At 33.7% G+C, this 18,824-nt stretch overlaps 4 protein-coding genes across 8 annotated transcripts; 3 read left to right on the plus strand and 1 right to left on the minus strand.

Moving 5' to 3' along the window:
* The first annotated feature begins 214 nt into the window (after positions 1-214).
* Positions 215-4,959, plus strand: LOC107909099 (basic leucine zipper and W2 domain-containing protein 2). 2 transcript variants are annotated; one of them, XM_041098935.1, is made up of 8 exons: positions 215-476; positions 756-779; positions 1,417-1,522; positions 1,632-1,700; positions 2,309-2,802; positions 2,976-3,237; positions 4,231-4,439; positions 4,679-4,959. In XM_041098935.1, exons 1-8 carry the CDS (start codon positions 472-474, stop codon positions 4,743-4,745), a joined length of 1,236 nt encoding a protein of 411 aa, XP_040954869.1. In that variant the 5' UTR covers positions 215-471; the 3' UTR covers positions 4,746-4,959. The 2 variants fall into 2 exon arrangements, with proteins under 2 accessions (XP_040954869.1, XP_040954870.1); XM_041098936.1 differs by lacking the exon at positions 4,679-4,959 and adding an exon at positions 4,534-4,559 and having other exon boundaries at positions 279-476; positions 4,231-4,480.
* A 1,087-nt stretch (positions 4,960-6,046) lies between these two features.
* Positions 6,047-12,037, plus strand: LOC107909100 (riboflavin biosynthesis protein PYRR, chloroplastic). Of its 3 annotated transcripts, none has more exons than XM_016836499.2 (9): positions 6,047-6,562; positions 7,260-7,394; positions 8,222-8,321; positions 8,472-8,597; positions 8,697-9,010; positions 9,425-9,544; positions 10,185-10,430; positions 10,504-10,629; positions 11,589-12,037. In XM_016836499.2, exons 1-9 carry the CDS (start codon positions 6,215-6,217, stop codon positions 11,850-11,852), a joined length of 1,779 nt encoding a protein of 592 aa, XP_016691988.2. In that variant the 5' UTR covers positions 6,047-6,214; the 3' UTR covers positions 11,853-12,037. The 3 variants fall into 3 exon arrangements, with proteins under 3 accessions (XP_016691988.2, XP_016691989.2, XP_040954872.1); XM_016836500.2 differs by having other exon boundaries at positions 6,089-6,562; positions 8,697-8,878; XM_041098938.1 differs by having other exon boundaries at positions 6,543-6,562; positions 7,264-7,394.
* On the minus strand, positions 11,706-18,333 carry LOC107909101 (uncharacterized). Of its 2 annotated transcripts, XM_016836502.2 has the most exons (8): positions 18,096-18,333; positions 17,883-17,992; positions 17,127-17,192; positions 15,856-15,938; positions 15,154-15,200; positions 14,535-14,613; positions 14,358-14,443; positions 11,706-11,844 (listed from the first exon to the last, which is right to left on the minus strand). In XM_016836502.2, the coding sequence occupies exons 1-8, from the start codon at positions 18,314-18,316 to the stop codon at positions 11,814-11,816; spliced, it is 723 nt and encodes a 240-aa protein (XP_016691991.2). In that variant the 5' UTR covers positions 18,317-18,333; the 3' UTR covers positions 11,706-11,813. The 2 variants fall into 2 exon arrangements, with proteins under 2 accessions (XP_016691991.2, XP_040954873.1); XM_041098939.1 differs by lacking the exons at positions 11,706-11,844; positions 17,127-17,192 and having other exon boundaries at positions 14,270-14,443.
* LOC107909102 (60S ribosomal protein L26-1) lies at positions 12,872-13,406 on the plus strand. The gene has a single exon (XM_016836504.2). It carries the CDS (start codon positions 12,872-12,874, stop codon positions 13,310-13,312), a length of 441 nt encoding a protein of 146 aa, XP_016691993.1. The 3' UTR covers positions 13,313-13,406.
* Positions 18,334-18,824: the final 491 nt, after the last annotated feature.

Raw genomic sequence — 18,824 nt, forward strand, 5'->3', positions numbered from 1 at the left:
TTTTTGTCTCACGCTACAGTATCACTACAGTATCTAATCTCACAGCCACCGCTATTTTTACACTAACAGCAGGTAAACGCACCGCCCATACAAACTCACCCTTAGTTTGTGAACAGATATATATAATTCAAATTAATGTTGATGAAAATTTCTTTTTCGTATAAATTGTCTTTTTTTTATCTAAAAAAGAAAATAGGAAAAAGAACACATTGTTATTTCCATTTTCACCCCCTTAATATATTTTATTTCTTTCTCTTTCATACTATTTTTCTTTTCACTTTCGTACACTTTTTATAAATAGAAAAAGAAAATTTCACATATATAAATAACAATAACTCATAATTATAAAATCTTTGTCTAAAATCTATCATACCCCAATTCCTCTTTCTCTCCCCCCCCCCCACAAAAAAAAAAAACTCCAAATCTAAAGAGAGACTTTCCTCTCCTCCGATCCTTTATTCGTCTTGGTTTATGAGGTATTTAATTTTTTAGGTTTTTTTTTGAATCAGAGATCTGGAGGTTTCCTTTTGGTCTAAACCAGATCGATTCGCTTTTGATTTGTTACATAAATTTTTTGGGATTTTTTTGATACGATTTTTGGGAATTTTATGTTTCTTGATCCTTGTTTCTAGTTATTAAACTAATTTAAAATATATTTATTTAGGGTTTCTACAGCCATTTGTTTTTTTTTCTGTGAAATTTTTATTTTTTTGATGACTTGCTAATTTGTTTTAATGTTTTGTGCATATCTACAGCTCGAAGGAGAAACCCACTCTCGGGTAAGTTTTTTTTTTTGCAAGAATTTTTTTTTCTTTTTTTAAATTTGTCTTAAATTTTTTATGCTATTGGAGCCAACATTCCTAAAGATAATACCTGGGCTAGCAGTAAATGCTTGGTATTATGAGTTCTTTGTGTTTATTGCATGACATATGCTATGAATTTTTGAGGTAATAAGACAAATTTTATGTCTTTTGGCTGTAATTTTTGTTTTGGTGTCCTAGTCTATGAACATTTAATGCCTTAGTTTTCTAGAAATAAGCTATTATTTGATTTTTACTCGAAATTCAAGCTATGCTCTAGTTTTTTAAAAATCAGCTTTTTATGACAATTTCTTAGAGTTTGGTGCTTGATTATACGTATACAAAGTTAGGCCTAGCTGCCTAGACATCCATTCTTTGATGTTTCATACCAAAAATCCCTAAAAAACTGCACCTTTCTGTGTTTCTCTTTGAGAAAATTTGGTTTTATTATTCTATTATTCAGGGTAATGTTTAATTTGTTTTCACAAGCTGTGGGGTGCTTATAGTACCTTCACAAAATTGGAACTTATGGCTTAGATTGGAGCTGATGCTGAATTAATTTTTAACAGACTTCTCAAAAGTTTTGTGTTTAAGTTTCATTTTATCTGTTGTGCAGTGGTACGCGGATTAAGACCCGCAAACGGAATATTGCTGCGCCTCTGGACCCTGCAGCATTTGCTGATGCAGTTGTCCAGATCTATTTGGATAATGCTGGTGATCTGGTAAATATCACAATATTCATATTTTTAATCTAGTTTTGAACTTAAGCATAATTTTAGACTTACAGTTGGATATCTTGCGCTTGTCGGTTTAACACTTCGTGTCATACAGGAACTTGTTGCCAAGAACCTTGAATCTTCTGATCTTAACTTCTCAAGATACGGTGACACTTTCTTTGAGGTAAGCTTCTTCCTTTCAGGTTAAAATATCAACTGATTTGACATCTTCCTTCTAAAAAAGGCATTAAGAATAGGATCTGCTAGGAAATTAGATAAGGGATTCCTCTTCCGTTGTGGTATATGCTTGCTAGGTGTTTATTGGGTTGATGTTTTGATGCTAACATTTGAAATTCCAAGTGTACATGCCTAGAGGTTTGATAACTTCATCAAGTTTGGCATTGGTAAGGGTCATATTTAGAGTTCTTGACAAAATTCTTATTCCTGAAACATGATTATGGTGATCCTCCAAATCATTATTATCTTAGGTGTCTGCCTGAGTGTTAAGAGTGTCCGTTTTATAGTTTCTAATTTTCATGACAAGTTGTTTCATAAGATAATTTTTGCAACCGGTGTATCTTTGTTGTCATTTCATTCTTTTACAGTTGGTATTAGTTAATTCTGCACATGGCCTAAAAAGCTTTTCAATAAAAAAATAGTAAATCTAGATATTGCTGATCTTTTACCAGAGTTTGAAGTTCTTCAAACCTGGTTCTAATTGCTTGTTTCCTCCCTTTGCCCCTAGTGAAACTTAGTTCTACTTTTTGGAGCAATCTAAATTGGCAATTGCAGGTTGTTTTCACCGGGGGCCGCACACAACCAGGCACAATCAAACCTGATGAGGGGGAGCGCCACCCTTACTCTGTAATAGAGTGTGAGGCTAAACGTGAAGCCATTTTGCCATCTGTGATCTACATACAGAAAATCTTGCGTCGAAGGCCTTTTCTGATAAAGAATCTTGAAAATGTTATGCAAAGATTGTTGCAGTCCTTGGAGCTGTTTGAGGACAATGAAAGGAAGAAGCTTGCAATTTTCACAGCACTTGCTTTTTCCCAGAAGCTATCAGGGCTGCCACCTGAGACTGTGTTCCAGCCACTGCTCAAGGACAATCTTGTGGTCAAAGGGCTAGTTCTTTCATTCATAACAGACTTCTTCAAGGAGTATCTGGTGGATAATAGCCTTGAAGATTTAATTTCAATTCTGAAGCGAGGGAAAATGGAGGACAATCTCCTGGACTTCTTTCCATCTGCAAAGCGATCCCCTGAAGGTTTCTCTGAACATTTCACGTAAGTTTTCTACTTTAAGAAAGAGGAATTGTGTCATTTTAAATTTCCATACATGTTTTGGTTATAGCCTTGTATTTGCTAGTTAAATAATGGCATTTTGCTCTGTCATTCTACAAAAGCATGTTTACTGATTGTTTTGAAACTTATTCATGCCTGATTATGTTGATTTTCAGCAAGGAAGGGTTGGTGCCCTTGGTTGAATACAATGAGAAAAAAATATTTGAGGTAAAACTTAAGGAAATGAAGTCTGCTTTGACAACCCAGATAGCAGAAGAATCTGATATATCTGAAGTCATTGAGAATGTCAAACAACGTGTTAATGATGCTAAATTACCTGATATTGAGGTTGTACGAATTCTTTGGGATGTAATAATGGATGCTGTTCAGTGGTCTGGAAAGAACCAGCAGCAGAATGCCAATTCAGCTTTACGACAGGTAATGTGTTTTGTCTTTCTACAGTTTTTTTCCCTTTACCATTGTTTGAAGAAACTCAATGTATCATAGGAGATGCAGGTATTTAGCAACACAATGCTCCAATGGGCGAACCCAAATAAGTATATGTGTGCCAGTCTTTGTTTCCTCTGAAATAAAATTTTCTACAATGTTTAATTTTAGCAAAAATAGGTTCATAATTGTTATCACATACTTCAAGGAAATAAGATAATACTAGTTGCATGCATGGTATTGATTGTTGAGTATGAATTCTGGTACATGCTGGGTTGTTTTTTACTTGAATTTGTATTTCACTTGTAATTCTACAGTTTAGGTAATACTGTTCGTTTGATATTTACAGTCTTTGCTCTCTTATTTGGACTGCTTTTGTGGCTCATAGCTTTTTAAATTCTACTTTTCTTGGTTATCAAACTTTTGCAGCGGTAGTTTTGCTAATTAGGGACAGTAGTGTTAGCTAGCTTGATCAAGTTCTTTCGTGTTTTCTTGGAAGTTAGTTTGATTCCTTCAAGAGGTTGAATAGATACTTGGTTTAAATTGATGAGCAAAGTGTAGAAATTGCTATTAAAAGCATTCTGAAGTGAAGTGTTGGCTGAAATTGATTTTTTTTGTGTTCGCCTTCTCGTCCTATGGTTATGTTCTACTTGAATGCATAACTATCGGACCCAGAGTTTATTCAGCTGTTTTCATTCCTAGCATGTATCAGATTCTGATACAAGGTACCCTTGTCCGTTAATTTCTTATAGCGCCAATTATTTTTAGACACCTCAGGCTCTGCTTATATTTTACATGTTCAACAGTTTTCAATTCCAGTGTATCTCAATTTTCTATCCATTGTCATTAAATTCTAATCCTGGCTGTAGCAATGCATTATCTAAGTTGATGTAGTTCTCTCAGCTAGATTAAAAGCTATATGCTATTATTCATTGTCAAAGCACCAGACCAAGTTGTTGATTTAGCCGTGTTTTCTTGATAAAGGTCAAAACATGGGCAAAGCTGTTAAATTCGTTCTGCAGCAGTGGAAAACTTGAACTGGAGCTTATGTATAAGGTTCAGATGCAATGCTATGAGGATGCAAAATTGATGAAGCTATTCCCGGAGATTGTGAAGTCTCTCTATGACCAGGATGTCCTTGCGGAAGACACGATTCTTTACTGGTTCCGCAAAGGATTAAACCCAAAGGGCAGGTATGTGTTTTCTCTTCATATTTTTGCTTTCATATCATTGACATGTATGGAATATCATCTGTGGTTCAGCTTAGGCCCTAGCACGACTGTTTGGAAAATGTATGAAAACCATTTTTATTGCCATCATCTTCTCATTTTCGAACCCTTAGCTTAATATACTTTTTTTTCTCCACATCCATATTATATTCCTCTATGTTTCATATATGAGCTTTTAAGAACGTATGGGGATATTATTGCAGGCAAACCTTCGTGAAAGCCCTGGAGCCCTTCGTGAATTGGCTGGAGGAAGCCGAAGAAGAGGAATAAGCGCGTGGATAATAATAGTGTTATCAACAATCAAGAAGTTATGATAATTAACCTTGTTATCTTTTCCTTGTCTTTATTGAGCTATATGTTTGCCGAACTCTTTTGACATTTGGTGTGTGCCTGTTAAAATATTTGCTGCGCTCGTATGCTCAGCTTAATGGATTATTAGCTTAAATAAAGAAATATGGTGCTCTTTGTACCATCTCTGTGGTAAGTCATGGGCTCTTCTGCATGTGCTTTTGTCTAATCCAGTATTACTCGTCATTGCTTTGGGCTGTTTAAAGAGTATGCTGTGGTGTTATAATCGGATTCGACTAGCATACCGGTTCGGACAAAGAGATTGAGCCGGGAATTAGACAAAAAATCAGCGGTTGAACCGAGTTATAAGTATTTTCAGTTTTTATGTTTTATTATTATTTATCAATTGTTGTTGAATTCGCTAGTTAACTTGAATTGGAAATTGCATTTGCATGTGATTTTAGAACTTTGGATATTTTTCCATATTAAAATCTTTGATGGTTAATGTGAGCCATTTTGGAATTAAATCCGATTCACTAAGATCAAGTGTAGCTACATGTTTTGTTTGATAAAATATAAAATATTTTTATGTTAAACTTTTTTTTGAAAATAAATCTTTTTTGTTAAATAAAAATAGAAATCTATTTTAAAAAATGAATATTTTTTAGATAAATAACCATGTTAATAATAAAACTAAACAAATTTTTTTTATGGTTAACAATGATAAAATAAATAATGTTAAATATAAAATGTACATTGGGATTTGATACGATATATATTGTTTTTGGTAAAAATGTTATTGAGGTTTTTGTTGTAAAAGTCAGATTATATTTTGTTCATGTAAAAAATAATAAATTAATTAATGTATATTATATTAAAGAGTAGGCTCATATTTTTTTTAAAGTTCTTATTAATTTTTACTGTTAAAAAATACTAAATTAATTTATGTAGCTTAGATCAAAGAGTTTAATATTTTTTGTTAAAAATTTTATCAATTTTTTTTATTTATATCTTATAGATTAAAAAGTAAATTAATATTTTTTATTAAAAAATTTATCAATTTTAAGATTAAAGAATAATAAATTAATTAATATACAATAAATCAAAAAGTAAATTAATATTTTTTGTTAAAAATTTTATTCATATTTATAATTAAAAACTGAGAGAATAATTAAACAATTACACATTATTTTTACATAAATTTAGATTAATCCTAATTCTTCAATTAAATCCAAAATGTTAAAACCTTTATTTTCAAATTTCCAATCTCACGAATATTTTTTAACCAAACTTTTGTAAATCAATTTTACGAAGATAACAAAAACATTTTCTTTTTCTTCCAAATTTTTTACATATTTTTATTTTTCAAATATCATATATCAAACTTTCAATTGTTTTTCCTGCAATATCTTGTATTCACATTCTCTTCTAAGGTCAGTGGAAACTGAAAAATGGCGCTCTCATTTGCAGTTGTAGCTTCCTCATCTTCAATAATGTGCAAAGCTATTAATGCCAACAACCACTCGCACCTTCAAGACTTATCGTACATCAAACGCGCCGCCCTTATATCCGACAAGTCTGCTGGGTTTACTTCCCCGCACCCAAATTTTGGATGCGTTATTGTTACACCCTCGGTCGAAGTGGTTGGGGAAGGTTACTTGTATGCCCAAGGTACAAAGCCGGCGGAGGTTCTGGCAGTTGAGGCCGCCGGCGAACGGTGTAGAGGCGCGACCGCTTATGTTAATATGGAGCCTGGAGATTGCCATGGGGATGACACCGCCGTCTCCGCTCTTGTTCAGGTTTTAATTGCCTTTTTTTTTCCCTTTTATTTTGGGGATGAATTGAAAAGGTTGTAGTATCTCATAGGGAAAATTGAAATAGCAACCACGTAGCAATGACTATAATACCAAAATTGATTTTCCCTAAAACTAGTTTAGGAGTGAATGTGTTTTCTGCATTTACAAGGATCTGTCTATTTAGTTTTTATTACTAAATTTGCATGTTTTTTTGGCATAACAAGGACTGAAATTTAAGGCACCAGCTAATTTGTCAAGTGGCTAATGTTTGATGGATCTATTTACAATTATATAATCTGCTTTGATATTTCATTTAGAGGTTTTTGGGTGCCAGAACCTAAATGCCAAAGGGACTGAGGCCTAGGTCTTAGGTGCACCGTGAACTCCTCTAGAGTTAAAGATGAAGTGAAGTTGAAGTCACTATTGACTGATGAAATTAGGAGTAGATAATTCTATAAGTTGGAGCCTTTGGAAATCTTAGAGACTTAATTTATAATTCTTTTTTAAGTCCCGGTTGCTTTGATCCTGTTATGATTTATTTTGTTACTTATATTATGTTTCTGAATTCCATGATTAGTTTCTAGTAGTTTCTTTCCTCTGCTGTAGCTTCACTTAGCAGAGATAACTTTTTTCCCCCGTTTTTTCTTTAATTTTCATAGTATTCTGTCAGTTGCCAGATCATTGATATTCTGTAAATTAGGCAGGGATCACAAGGGCTGTTATTGGAATGAGGCATCCTCTGCAGCATCTAAGAGGAAATGCTATACGTGCATTAAGGAGCCAAGGTTTGCAGGTTGATGTTCTTGGAGAGGATATGCAAAGTAAACTTGTGGAGGTATAACTTTTAAACTGCATGGGGGGCATGTTTCATTTCCACGTTTTTTATTCTTTTGCCTAGAGTTTTGATTCATCAAGTTATTACGATAGTAATATACACATTTCTTTCTTGTTTTCTCCGTTTATTTAATCTGTTTTCCTCCCTTATTTGGGATACGATGTTCTAACAATGATTTAACTTGAATCTGCTGCCCACCTGCACGCGTTTCTCTTATTGGAAGACTTATTATGCATACCTGTAGCTCCTTCCATCTTTTATATCTCTGCAACTGATATATCTGGATCATAAGTATTGTTTCATCATTATGGTTTCCTTCTGGATTATGTACATCCTTGATCGATGTCATACTTGATCTCCATGCCTCTACCTTGTCAGAGGGAAAGGAGAAAACCATTATCTGTAACTGTTTGAAGAATATAAGTGTTCTGTTTGAAAGGTTTCAAGTTGATTAGCAGATTCAAAGCCTATGCTGCAATCTTTCTAATCTTTCTTTCATCACTTATGATGAATAGAGTTTGTTGATAAACGGTCTCTGGTTTACTGATCTGATTGGGGTTATGTATTCTATAAAACAAAGTTTCAGGAGAAGAAAGGGAATAGCATGTCTAATGGGAATGCATCGAATTAGATGGCAAAGTATTGCTGACCAGGGATTGCAAGTATCCAGAAGATTATAGTTTGTGAATGCTTCAGATGTCTTTGTGTTCATCATCTATTTTTTTGCTGGTCTATCAATATTATGATTTGTTCTTGTATTCTAATGCTGCCTATCAAATGAAAAATGCTTTCCATTATACTTAGTATATCAGAACTTTGTATTGTAGGAAGCTCGAAAGGCATGTCTCCTTGTCAACTTACCTTTTGTTCATAGAGCTGCTTCTCGTGTTCCATTTTCTGTTCTTAAGTATGCAATGACCCTTGATGGTGAGTATTATGCATTAAATAAATTTAGTCTTTGTTTTATCCTTCATTTTTTTCTCTCACTTTAATTGAAGGTTGTTAATTGTTTTCTTACTTTTGAGCTAGCTGTTAAATATATGGGTCACTTCAGACGGTGTTTCTTGGATGGAATAGGTAAAATAGCTGCAAGTAGTGGACATGCAGCATGGATAAGCAGCAAGTTGTCTAGGAATCGAGTTTTTGAGTTACGGGGTAGAAGCGATGCCATTATAGTTGGAGGGAACACTGTGCGTAGGGACAGTAAGTATCATGAACACCACCTCTGCCCCTTTGGTAATAAGGTGGCCGGTTAAGCTCAGAATGTTTGTGTATTCCCTTCTAATTCTTCTATTTATGTAGACCCAAGACTGACAGCAAGACATGGAGGTGGGCATATGCCAATTCGAATTGTACTGTCTCAATCGCTTGATCTTCCTGAGGAGGCAAATCTTTGGGACCTATCTGATGTATCTACTGTAGTTGTAACACAAAGGGGAGCAAGGAGGAGTTTCCAGAGATATCTTGCATCTAAAGGAGTTGAGGTAGTGGAATTCGACATCTTAAACCCTAGGGATGTAATGGAATATTTTCATGACCGTGGATACCTCTCCATTTTATGGGAGTGTGGAGGAACTCTAGCTGCATCTGCTATTTCATTGGGTGTAATACACAAGGTTATAGTTTGGTTTTTAATTTTTATTTACTTTAAAGGTTCTGCTGGATAGAGCTAATCATTTGGAATTCTGTGTAGTCTCAGACCTTTCTCTTTCAATAGGATATCAATTCTTTCTCTGGCTCTTGTATGTGTTCAGTATCTATATTATGGATTATATGTTTTTGCCCTAAAAATTGGGTGAAATGTCATTCAACTGATAATAATAGTTTATACCCCAACATCTCTGTTTAGAAACCTTCCGACTTCTTCAGGAAAGACAACTATGTGCCAGTCTAAGTCTTTCTATTGCAAGTTTTTGTCTGTGTTATGAATCAAGGATTCCTCAACCTCTTAGGGCATAGAGATTTAATTCCAAATATTGCTTCTGCTACTTGTCGCTTATTCATTTATCATTTTGGCCTTCTGGTTGTAGGTTTTTGCATTTGTTGCTCCTAAAATTATTGGTGGGAAGAATGCTCCTTCTCCTGTGGGTGAGCTTGGGATGGTTGAGATGTCTCAAGCACTGGATTTGATTGACGTTTGCTTTGAGCAGGTTGGTATTTTGAATGTTTTGTCACTGTTATTGGTAAATGTATAAATAGAGTAGTGACTTTATAACAGCAGCATCAACTATAACAATGACAAAAGCAACAGCAAGAAACAGGAAATGCTATTTTAAGTTTGATGAAATGATTGGTTTATTTCATCGAAGCATTGTGTGGTATGATGAGTTGGGGGCAAGTCAGAAATTTTAGTCTATTTCCTCATTTTCCTCAACTAGGTCAGGTGAAGTGTTTTTCGAGATCAATATGTCCCACTTTTTATTTATCTGTGTATTTGTTTCTTAAATGTTGTGAGGGAAAGAGACATTTTGCGGGGGGGATGACATAAATTACATTTCATATTATTCCATGTTCTGATTATGTTTCCTGTTTGTTGTCTTTGGGAATATGAAAAATTGCATTTCAAAGTTCAAACTAATAAATGGAGATAAATGGGAACATGTATTGCTAGGTGGTTGTGGTGGTTCTTGTTATTATTTTTATTATTATAAGTTCAAATATTTGAGCAAGTGTGATTGCTATTATGACCTTTCCTCTGCATGCCCCATTTCGATACGTCTGTACAGCATATTTTTCTGACTTCATATTCATATTTGTGTTGCATCTTTTGCTTCTTGCATTTGATCGCAGATTGGACCTGATATGCTCATCAGTGGATTTCTTCAGCCTATACCAGATTTAACGCCCACTATTCCTTCAGAAGATGAAACCTTTGCTATTGACCCTACTGTTGCTCCTTTTGAGACGAGCATCATATTCTTCTATAAAACATGGGATCTTTATGGCGCCTTCTCAAATTTTTCTCCTCATCCAATTCAAATGCCCGATGAAGATGGCAATTATGTCACTTGGTTTAGTGTAGAGCATTATTACCAGGTATTGCCCATTATTGGAAGCTCCATTACACCTAACCACGTTTACATTCATTAAAGCTCTCTTGTGCTTTTAGGCAAACAAGTTCATCGGAGTCAGCAATCCTCTAGCACAGGATTGCATAGACAAAATAAAATCAGCAAAAAGTCCAGAGGAAGCAGCACGAATGGGAAGGCTAACACAGCGGCGACAACCTCATCTGGTATGCTTAACTGAAAAATTCGAAAATTCTTCTAGTCCTTAAGGTTGCTATTATTGCTTAAAAACTCATTCTAAATGTTACAAGAATGCCTATTGTTTCTAGTTTATTGTTGTATGCCCGGTTTTGGAGGAAATTAGTAAGCTCCAACATGTGTGTTCCGTTTGGGGTGGTTTGGATTGGTCTATACAGGGTTGACCAAATCTGCTATTCATTCTATATAGCATTCAATTATGGACATCTAGTGGTTCTGGTTTTTAATCGATTAGCAACCATTAAGAGTCCTAGAAATTGGTTTTGGCATAGAACGATACACTGTTATTTTCGGAGCTGCAGAATTCTGAAAATTACAAGTTATTCCACTTTTGACACTTTTAGGAAGTCTAGGATCCATCTTCTATCATATCAAATGGTTTATTAAGGCCAGTTGGGTCAAGGTTGCCTATCTGTCAGACTCTGACCACCTCTGAATTATGTTACTTCATCTCTGTTGAACTACTCATGTCCAACACTCGTGTCCGACACATGGACATGACCTTCAAGGATCCTCCAAATACATGAAAAAAATTGGAGAAATCTGATCGTACCTGTATTGGACATATATTTGTCTCGGACTCTTTTAGAACTAATTAGAAGTCTAGAATCGATCTTCTATCTATTATATCAAATAGTTTATTGTGCTCTGGTTTTCTTGAATAAAGCCAGTTTGGTCAAGGTTGCAAATTTGTCTGGCTGACCACCTCTGTGTTATGTTACTTCCTTTCTGTTGAAGTACCCATGTCTAACACTCGTGTCCAACTCATGGACATGAGGATAGAGCCTCCTAGGATCTTCTAAATACATGAAAAAGATTAGAGAAATCTGACCGTACCCATATTGGACACGTCTACGACACTCACACCCGAGTCTGAGTAAGTAGCCTGGGAGATTACAGTTTTCCCTGACGGAGCTAAACGATGCAGGTGAGATCTGATTGGGAAAGTGTGAAGATTGATGTTATGTATAGGGCACTAAAATGCAAGTTCTCGATATATCCTCACTTGAATTCCATGTTGCTATCGACTGCCGGGTCGGTCCTAGTTGAAGCTTCGCCTCACGATCTTTTCTGGGGTGGTGGGCGGGACGGCGAAGGCCTGAATTATCTTGGCAGGCTGCTGATGAAGTTGAGGTCAGAGTTTCTTGGTGAATCATCTGCTGCAAGTGAAAACACCTGCATAGCTTTATGATGTACATAAAAAAGATAATAAATGAAATTGATCCTGCATAGACACGCATTTGATCTGTGTTGTAACAATATATATTATACAAAGAAAGTTTAGGTTAAGTTTTGAGTTAAAATTATCATAGTATTGTTTTCGGTTGGAATTTTGTTTTCTTATTCTATCAGAAAATGTATTCGGTTTCGAACTTATTCAATTTGATCCCTTTAAATTGACCATTAGTTTAATCATTATGTATAATTTAACTGGTGTACAAGTTTAAATATAGCACAATAGAAATTACATGCTCAGATAATTCCAAACAAAAGTAGATTAAGAATTAGAGTAACTCCAATTTGTCACTATGCCTTCTAGAAAATTGGACCAAATTTGTCAAAGTAGCAAAAAGAGGTAGGTATAGATGTGAAAATATAAAGGTAAGGAAATTACATTCAATTATAATCATCAAAAATACATATTCATTAACTATAATTACATTCAAATTAATACAAAACATAATTGAATTTATCATAAAAATATATCCGGACTTCAATAAAAAAATTAAAAATCTAAAAGTACCTAATGAGTTAATGTATTCTACGAGCCTAAACTTAGCAATCATTCTCTTTGATTTTCTTTTATTCAAGTTAATTTTTGAATTTGATAATTCTTCTAACTTTAAGGCTTAAACTAGACAATTATTTTCACATTCAAGTTTGAACTTTTTTTCAAATTAGTCCGTGAAATCCACATTGAGACTTAAATTTTTTGTCTCACATTTTTAAAGAAATGTCATGGATAAATTTGGAGGAAAAAAAAATCAATTGTGAATGCAAGAACAATGGCTAAGTTTGAGAATTAATTTAGACATAAAAAAAAATTTAAACCCTAATATAAAATCAAGTACAAAAATTGCCAATTAACCTAAAACTAATTAATATGGCTCCCTTAACAAATTAAAATCTATATAAATTAACCCTAATTAATTTCATTTCTACCCTTTAGCAGCTTCAGTGAAGAGCCAAAGCGGAAAACCCTAAAACAAAATGAAGTACAACCCCCGCGTCTCCTCTTCAAGGCGCAAGAACCGTAAGGCCCATTTCACGGCGCCGTCAAGCGTCCGCCGACTCCTAATGAGTGCTCCACTGACATTGGAGCTGCGGTCCAAGTACAACGTCCGGTCCATGCCGGTTCGCAAGGACGACGAGGTCCAAGTCGTACGTGGAACATACAAAGGCGGGGAAGGGAAAGTGGTTCAAGTATACCGTCGCAAATGGGTGATCCACATCGAGCGAATCGCTCGGGAGAAGGTCAATGGGTCAACCGTCAATGTTGGGGTCAACCCTTCGAAAGTGGTGATTACGAAGCTGAGACTCGATAAGGACCGGAAGAGTTTGTTGGACCGGAAAGCCAAAGGAAGGGTTGCCGCCGACAAGGATAAAGGTGCTAAGTTTAGTGCTGAGGATATTATGCAGAGTATTGATTGATTCGTAAAAATAAAAAAAAGGGGGTTCTTTTTTATGTTTTGCGAATTTCAAATTTTATCAACTTTTGGATGGCTTAATCTTATTATGTTATAAATTTTGTGCTACTGTTTTCGCGATTTGGTTTTTTTTTTCCTTATTTGAGTTTAATTATAAAGAAGAATTTGAATTTAATTGGATAATTATTAAATCGAGTTTAAGTTGATAGTATGAAATTAAATTTTTATCCTTGTTATTTAGAAAAAGTTCTAAGTATGAACTGATTTAATCAAGCTTTCATTCAAGTTTAAGTATGAAAATTAATAAGTAAACTTAATAAGTTTGATTTTGAGGAGCTTCATTAAGTTTTGAGTTAAACTCGAGTTTAGAAATAGATATTCGATCGAGTTGAAATCTAATATCTAGTCTTGAATTTTGTGTTGAGCTTGAGCTCTCAAATTTGTTATTATTTGAGTCTGGTTTGACTTGAATGTACCATTAATTGCAAGACCAATTACTTTGGAAATAATTTGCCTAAACGCTACAAATTAAGGTTAAACTGGGTTAAACATTTTAAAATGATTAAATAAGGGTTAAATTTTGTTTAGGAGCTTTCATAGTAAAAGTATCATAAACGCTCTTGAAGTGAGAGTTAAATTTTATATTGCTTCTCTATTTAAAAAATAAAGAAATTAATCATTGTACATCAAAAAAAGGATAAATTAATTTTTCTATTAAAAATTTTATTCATTTTAATTTTAAGTTAGCATGATATATTAAATATCATTGGTTAGTTATTCCGTTAAGCAAATCAATTTTTAATAATACAAATAATTAATTTATTCTTTTATTTAATGTATACATAATTTTTTTGATAATACAATATATTTTATCATTTATTAATTTTTTCTCAAACTCACGAAAATTGATTAAATGTAAAAGGAGGTAACCTAACTAGAATATAATAATAAGCACAAGGCATTGCGGATCAAATAACTTTAATAGATGTAATAAAAAAGATGTTCAACTGTAATTTAAAATATAGTCAAATAGCATATGTAATGCTTACTCATTTGGCCTTCCAATACTAGGGGTGAATATCTGACCAATTGCTTCCAGTGCTGTCACATCCCAACTCTCAGCATGCCGTACAATCTGAAATTAAAAATCAACTTAGTTATACACAAATACTCATTTAAATAATTAAATAATGCCATTGACAAGAAAATAAAGCTTTTTATCTTACTTTAAGCTTCTCATCCAATTCATAGATGGTGCTTCCATTAACTGAAGTAAGAGGCCTCCATGGAAGCTTCAGGTATGTTCTGCAAATAAAGACACATATTAGCTCAAAAGTGGCATATTAATGCTCAGCAGATATCCAACATATTTAAATAAAAGAACTTAGAAAAAAGGTCATTTTTGAAACATATTCATATTCGATATAAACGTGGAGTCCAAGTAACATAGAAACTAACCAAAAAGAAAGTTTGGCATGGGTTCAGTCATCTCTAAACAACATCTACTTTTGTAATAAGCGACTTAGATATAATACAGTTGAACCGAGAATTGACTGGTATATCGGTCCGGATGAAAGAGTTGAACAGGTTTTTAAGCAAATCTCTTAGAATCAATTGAATTGGCAGTTGAATTGTTTTTATAATTTTTTTACATATTTATGAATTTTTAATAATTTATTTAATCAAAACCGGACACGTAGACAAATCAAAACCCAATAGTTTAACCGCTTCGACCACCAGTTCTGTCATAGTCTTATTCGTAGGCATCGGTTTCCTAGAGTGATTCAGACACATTGGGATACTATGAATTGCAGCAAAACCAGATAGGATATGAAAGTGAGGCACCTTAATCTCCAAGTTGCCGCTACAAAATCTGTTTCCATGTTGGCACCCTGCAAATAGAAAGCATATACCTTGTCAAAGGAAAAACATTGGGAGGACCAAAGGAAGCAACCCAATAATACAAATTTATAAGTAGCTGAGAGAATAAAAGCACAATTCAATGCCTTCTTGAAGAGACATTTTAAATACTAGGGTTCTAAAATATATTCAAGGTAGAATCCTTCTGTCTGGAGTAATGAAGACTTATAAGGATGTATTATGTGCTTAGGGCTCCTTGATATCCACTAGATAAGTTGGAAATAGTGCAGGTGGTTTAGCTAGTGTGTGAATCTTGGGTTTTAAATGTAAATGTACACCTTTGAACCCAAGCTTAACCACCTCTGTTGCTTTCTATTCAAGCCATGAGATACATGGATCTCATAGATAAAGGTTCTGCCTAAGCATTAAGGAAAAAAGGTTGGCTCTATGATGGCCTTGAAACAAGGCGGTTCTCGTCTCGCAGGTCTTTTCGAGGTGTGAGCTTCTAATGATCCATCTGAGATAATCAGAACTAGACCACATAGTATCTCTACCACTGGATCGAAAAATGGCTCTAGCTTGAAAATGAGCTAACTGCAAATGATCTTTTATATATATAGAATTTATATGTGTGTATGTGTGTGTATATTCAGTTAAGTCGGTTCCAAATAGTAAAGAATGATCTACCTTCTCAATCTTTTGTAATCTAATTGAAGGGCTGTCAAAGAAAGGAACAAGCAATTTCAAATTGCGAGAATACAGCTCCTTACCTGAATTTACCATAGACCATAAATGTTATTTAAATTTAAGAAAGTCGAAGGTATTTTACCATGATTGATAGAAGAATCAAATATTAAACTGTAAAAGCATCATGCATGCACATGAGAGTGAGATGACAAGTAGCATTATCTAGGTATAACAATTACCAATTGTACTCCAAGGAGATTAAACAACAAGAAATGACAATAAACTGATTTCATGCTGATATATGTTCTATTTTTCATATATACAGAAGTAAACGTCCTTAATTGTTGGAGATATGTTGGAACAAATAGTTATATCAAAACTAAAGCTACTCATCTGTTTTAAGCAGACGGGTTCATTTAGACAAGCTAGTCAGTACAAGCAAACATATAGTATCCCAATAAATAGTTTTCACAAGAAAAAGGTAGTGAAACCTTTTCGTTTTAATTCTCCATCTTCAAAAGCATTTCTAAGATTCTTATGTAATATGTTGTTGTAGAAATTCTTGTTAGTAGTTTTCAATGTTAGTATAAAGACTCATAATGAAGAAACATAGATTTTCTAGAAAGTTGCTATGTTATGGAAAAATGTAACTTGTGCCATAAGTTATGTATTAAGTGAGTTTCTTTGATTAAAAAACACAATGTGCCTATATAAAACACAATAATGTTATTTTCACTATTCTGTTTTTGTTGTTTTAAAACTTGTATTCTAGAGGCAAAATTAAAGCCTTGACAACAATGAATCATGCTTCAAGTCTATTTATTGTTTTTCTCAAATTTTCTTTCTTGCACCACAAGTTTTCTAACAATTCTCTACAAAAGTTTAATAGCTTAGCTATGCATAACTCAATGCTCAATGGATTTATTCCATCAAAACAAAGCGTATTCAATCATTGGGTTTCAGTATATCTCAAAGGTTTTCTCGTTGATAACTCCTTAGCACACCTACTAAATGCTATACCAGGAGCAAATAAAATCTTAAAGAAAGTGACGAATGCCTTAAAATCCTTATTGTTCCATTTTCGAACGTTCTAACAGCATACGTTGCATCTGAAGGGGAAACTTCCGTTTTTATTAGAGTTCTAGTCCACTGCACAAAAGTTTGCATACATTTCCAATTGAGTGTCAAAAAAGACATTAATAAACATTCCAACATGCTAGACACAACAATATAAATCCCCATTTAAGACATACAACTTTGATTCATCTAACCTCGGAATCGAATAGTTGGATCTTCAAAGAGACAATCTTCAGCATAGATTGCAGAACTGAAATTTCCTGAACAGTAAGTATAAAATACACCATTTTCAAATAGATTAATTTAAGCAGCTACAACACTGGTAAAAGTAGCATGGAAGCCTTCGTGCTTGGAGTCAAATTGCATTTTGCCTCTTTTTCTTAAAAAATGAGCAAATTAGGCCTGTACATTAGATCGAAGAGCAAATTGATTGTTTCTGTTAAAAATTTCATCAACTTTTACCGTTAAAAACTGGCGTGGCTGACGTAAAATCAGATTGTTACACATGGTGTGCCATGCTACCTCATGTAGACAGGACCAATTTTTAACAATAGAAATAAGTGTAATTTTTAATAAAATGATTAGTTTACTTTTTATCTAAGTTACAAGAACTAATTTTTTTTTTTTAAAGAGAGCAAAATACAATATTTAGTGCAAAGGTAATTTTACCTTACAGCACGGAAGGTAGAAAACATAACAATGGCTATCTCTGGCTTTTGCTATTATCCTATTACCATTTGCCCATGGATAGTGATTGTTCAAGGACGGAAGAACAGTAAGAAGTCTATTTAGATACACATATTTTTAATAACTAAAGAAAACCAACAATATAAAACATCGTTCGAGAAAGAAATCACGAAAATATACCCCCCCAAAAAAAAAACCTTGAAAGATCATTTAAAATTCGCAACAAAATTAGCAAAATAAAGAAAAATTAATCAAAAGTATACCTGTAACAAAGTAAGCATTCTCATAATCAGCTTTAAGGATTCTTAAAACATCATCAATATCGGAGGCTGAATTTTCATCTCTATCCTCACTCTTCAATTGGTAATCAGCTCTTCAAGAAAATCAAGATGGTAAACAAAATTATCAGATCATTTTTAACCTCTAATTTTGTTTTGCCTTTTAAAAGAAAGAAGGGGGTGTAAAAGTTAAATTACCTGTTGCCTTGGGCGGAAGAAGAAAAGAGCCTAAGCAACTCAGTAACACCACTCACTGCCAGTCTTAAAAGCGGCGGCGTTCTAGTTTTATTTTCATTTTCCGGTGAAACTGAGCAGCAACACCACCGTGCTCCGCCGTGGACTCTGTGTAAATTTAACGGTGATTGAGTGATGGTGCGGTGGAGATGTAGAATCGGATTTGGACCACAAATTCCCGCCATTCCTAACTCCCTGCTTATTATGGGCGTTTATTTTTATTTTTTAAAAAATATTAGGAAAATTATAAACCTCACTTAGAGTGTCCACTAAAATTATGCCACGTAAGCAATTTGAAATGAAAAGTGAGAGCTAATTTCACTAGATATCCCCAAATTATGATCTTCATTTTAAATTAGTCTTTAGATTTTAAAACAATTCTAATGACATTCCCAAACTTTCGATGTTTTATCAATCGAGCCATTTCGTTATTAAAACTGTGAGTTTTAGTGTTAAATGATATATCAAATCTTATGTAACTAAATTTAAAATGAAAATTAAAAAAAAAGGTGTCAAATAACTTTAAAAAATAAAGAAAACTGAAAACAAAAAATGAACGATAAAATTTTTGTAAAAACTTTTAAACTAAGGTTTTTAAAACATCCATGTTTACCATATTCATTTTTTTAACTTCATTTTAAAATATGTTACATAAGATCTTATGTGTCTTTTAACAGTTGAATTAAAAATTTT

Source organism: Gossypium hirsutum, chromosome D08 (genome assembly GCF_007990345.1).
Source record: "Gossypium hirsutum isolate 1008001.06 chromosome D08, Gossypium_hirsutum_v2.1, whole genome shotgun sequence".
NCBI classification, from domain to species: Eukaryota; Viridiplantae; Streptophyta; class Magnoliopsida; order Malvales; family Malvaceae; genus Gossypium; species Gossypium hirsutum.

What these genes read in the sequence shown, in the direction of transcription:
- LOC107909102 (XM_016836504.2), top strand. Translation starts at nt 12,872, where the DNA reads ATGAAGTACAACCCCCGCGTCTCCTCTTCAAGGCGCAAGAACCGTAAG.
- LOC107909101 (XM_016836502.2), bottom strand. Translation starts at nt 18,316, where the DNA reads ATGGCGGGAATTTGTGGTCCAAATCCGATTCTACATCTCCACCGCACC. An exon ending in TCTTCCGCCCAAGGCAACAG is followed by an intron (nt 17,993 to 18,095) that starts GTAATTTAACTT and finishes ATTTTCTTGAAG; the next exon opens with AGCTGATTACCAATTGAAGA. An exon ending in GAATGCTTACTTTGTTACAG is followed by an intron (nt 17,193 to 17,882) that starts GTATACTTTTGA and finishes CTTACTGTTCAG; the next exon opens with GAAATTTCAGTTCTGCAATC.
- LOC107909099 (XM_041098935.1), top strand. An exon ending in AAGGAGAAACCCACTCTCGG is followed by an intron (nt 780 to 1,416) that starts GTAAGTTTTTTT and finishes TCTGTTGTGCAG; the next exon opens with TGGTACGCGGATTAAGACCC. An exon ending in ACGGTGACACTTTCTTTGAG is followed by an intron (nt 1,701 to 2,308) that starts GTAAGCTTCTTC and finishes TGGCAATTGCAG; the next exon opens with GTTGTTTTCACCGGGGGCCG.
- LOC107909100 (XM_016836499.2), top strand. Translation starts at nt 6,215, where the DNA reads ATGGCGCTCTCATTTGCAGTTGTAGCTTCCTCATCTTCAATAATGTGC. An exon ending in GTATGCAATGACCCTTGATG is followed by an intron (nt 8,322 to 8,471) that starts GTGAGTATTATG and finishes TGGATGGAATAG; the next exon opens with GTAAAATAGCTGCAAGTAGT. An exon ending in CATTGGGTGTAATACACAAG is followed by an intron (nt 9,011 to 9,424) that starts GTTATAGTTTGG and finishes TTCTGGTTGTAG; the next exon opens with GTTTTTGCATTTGTTGCTCC.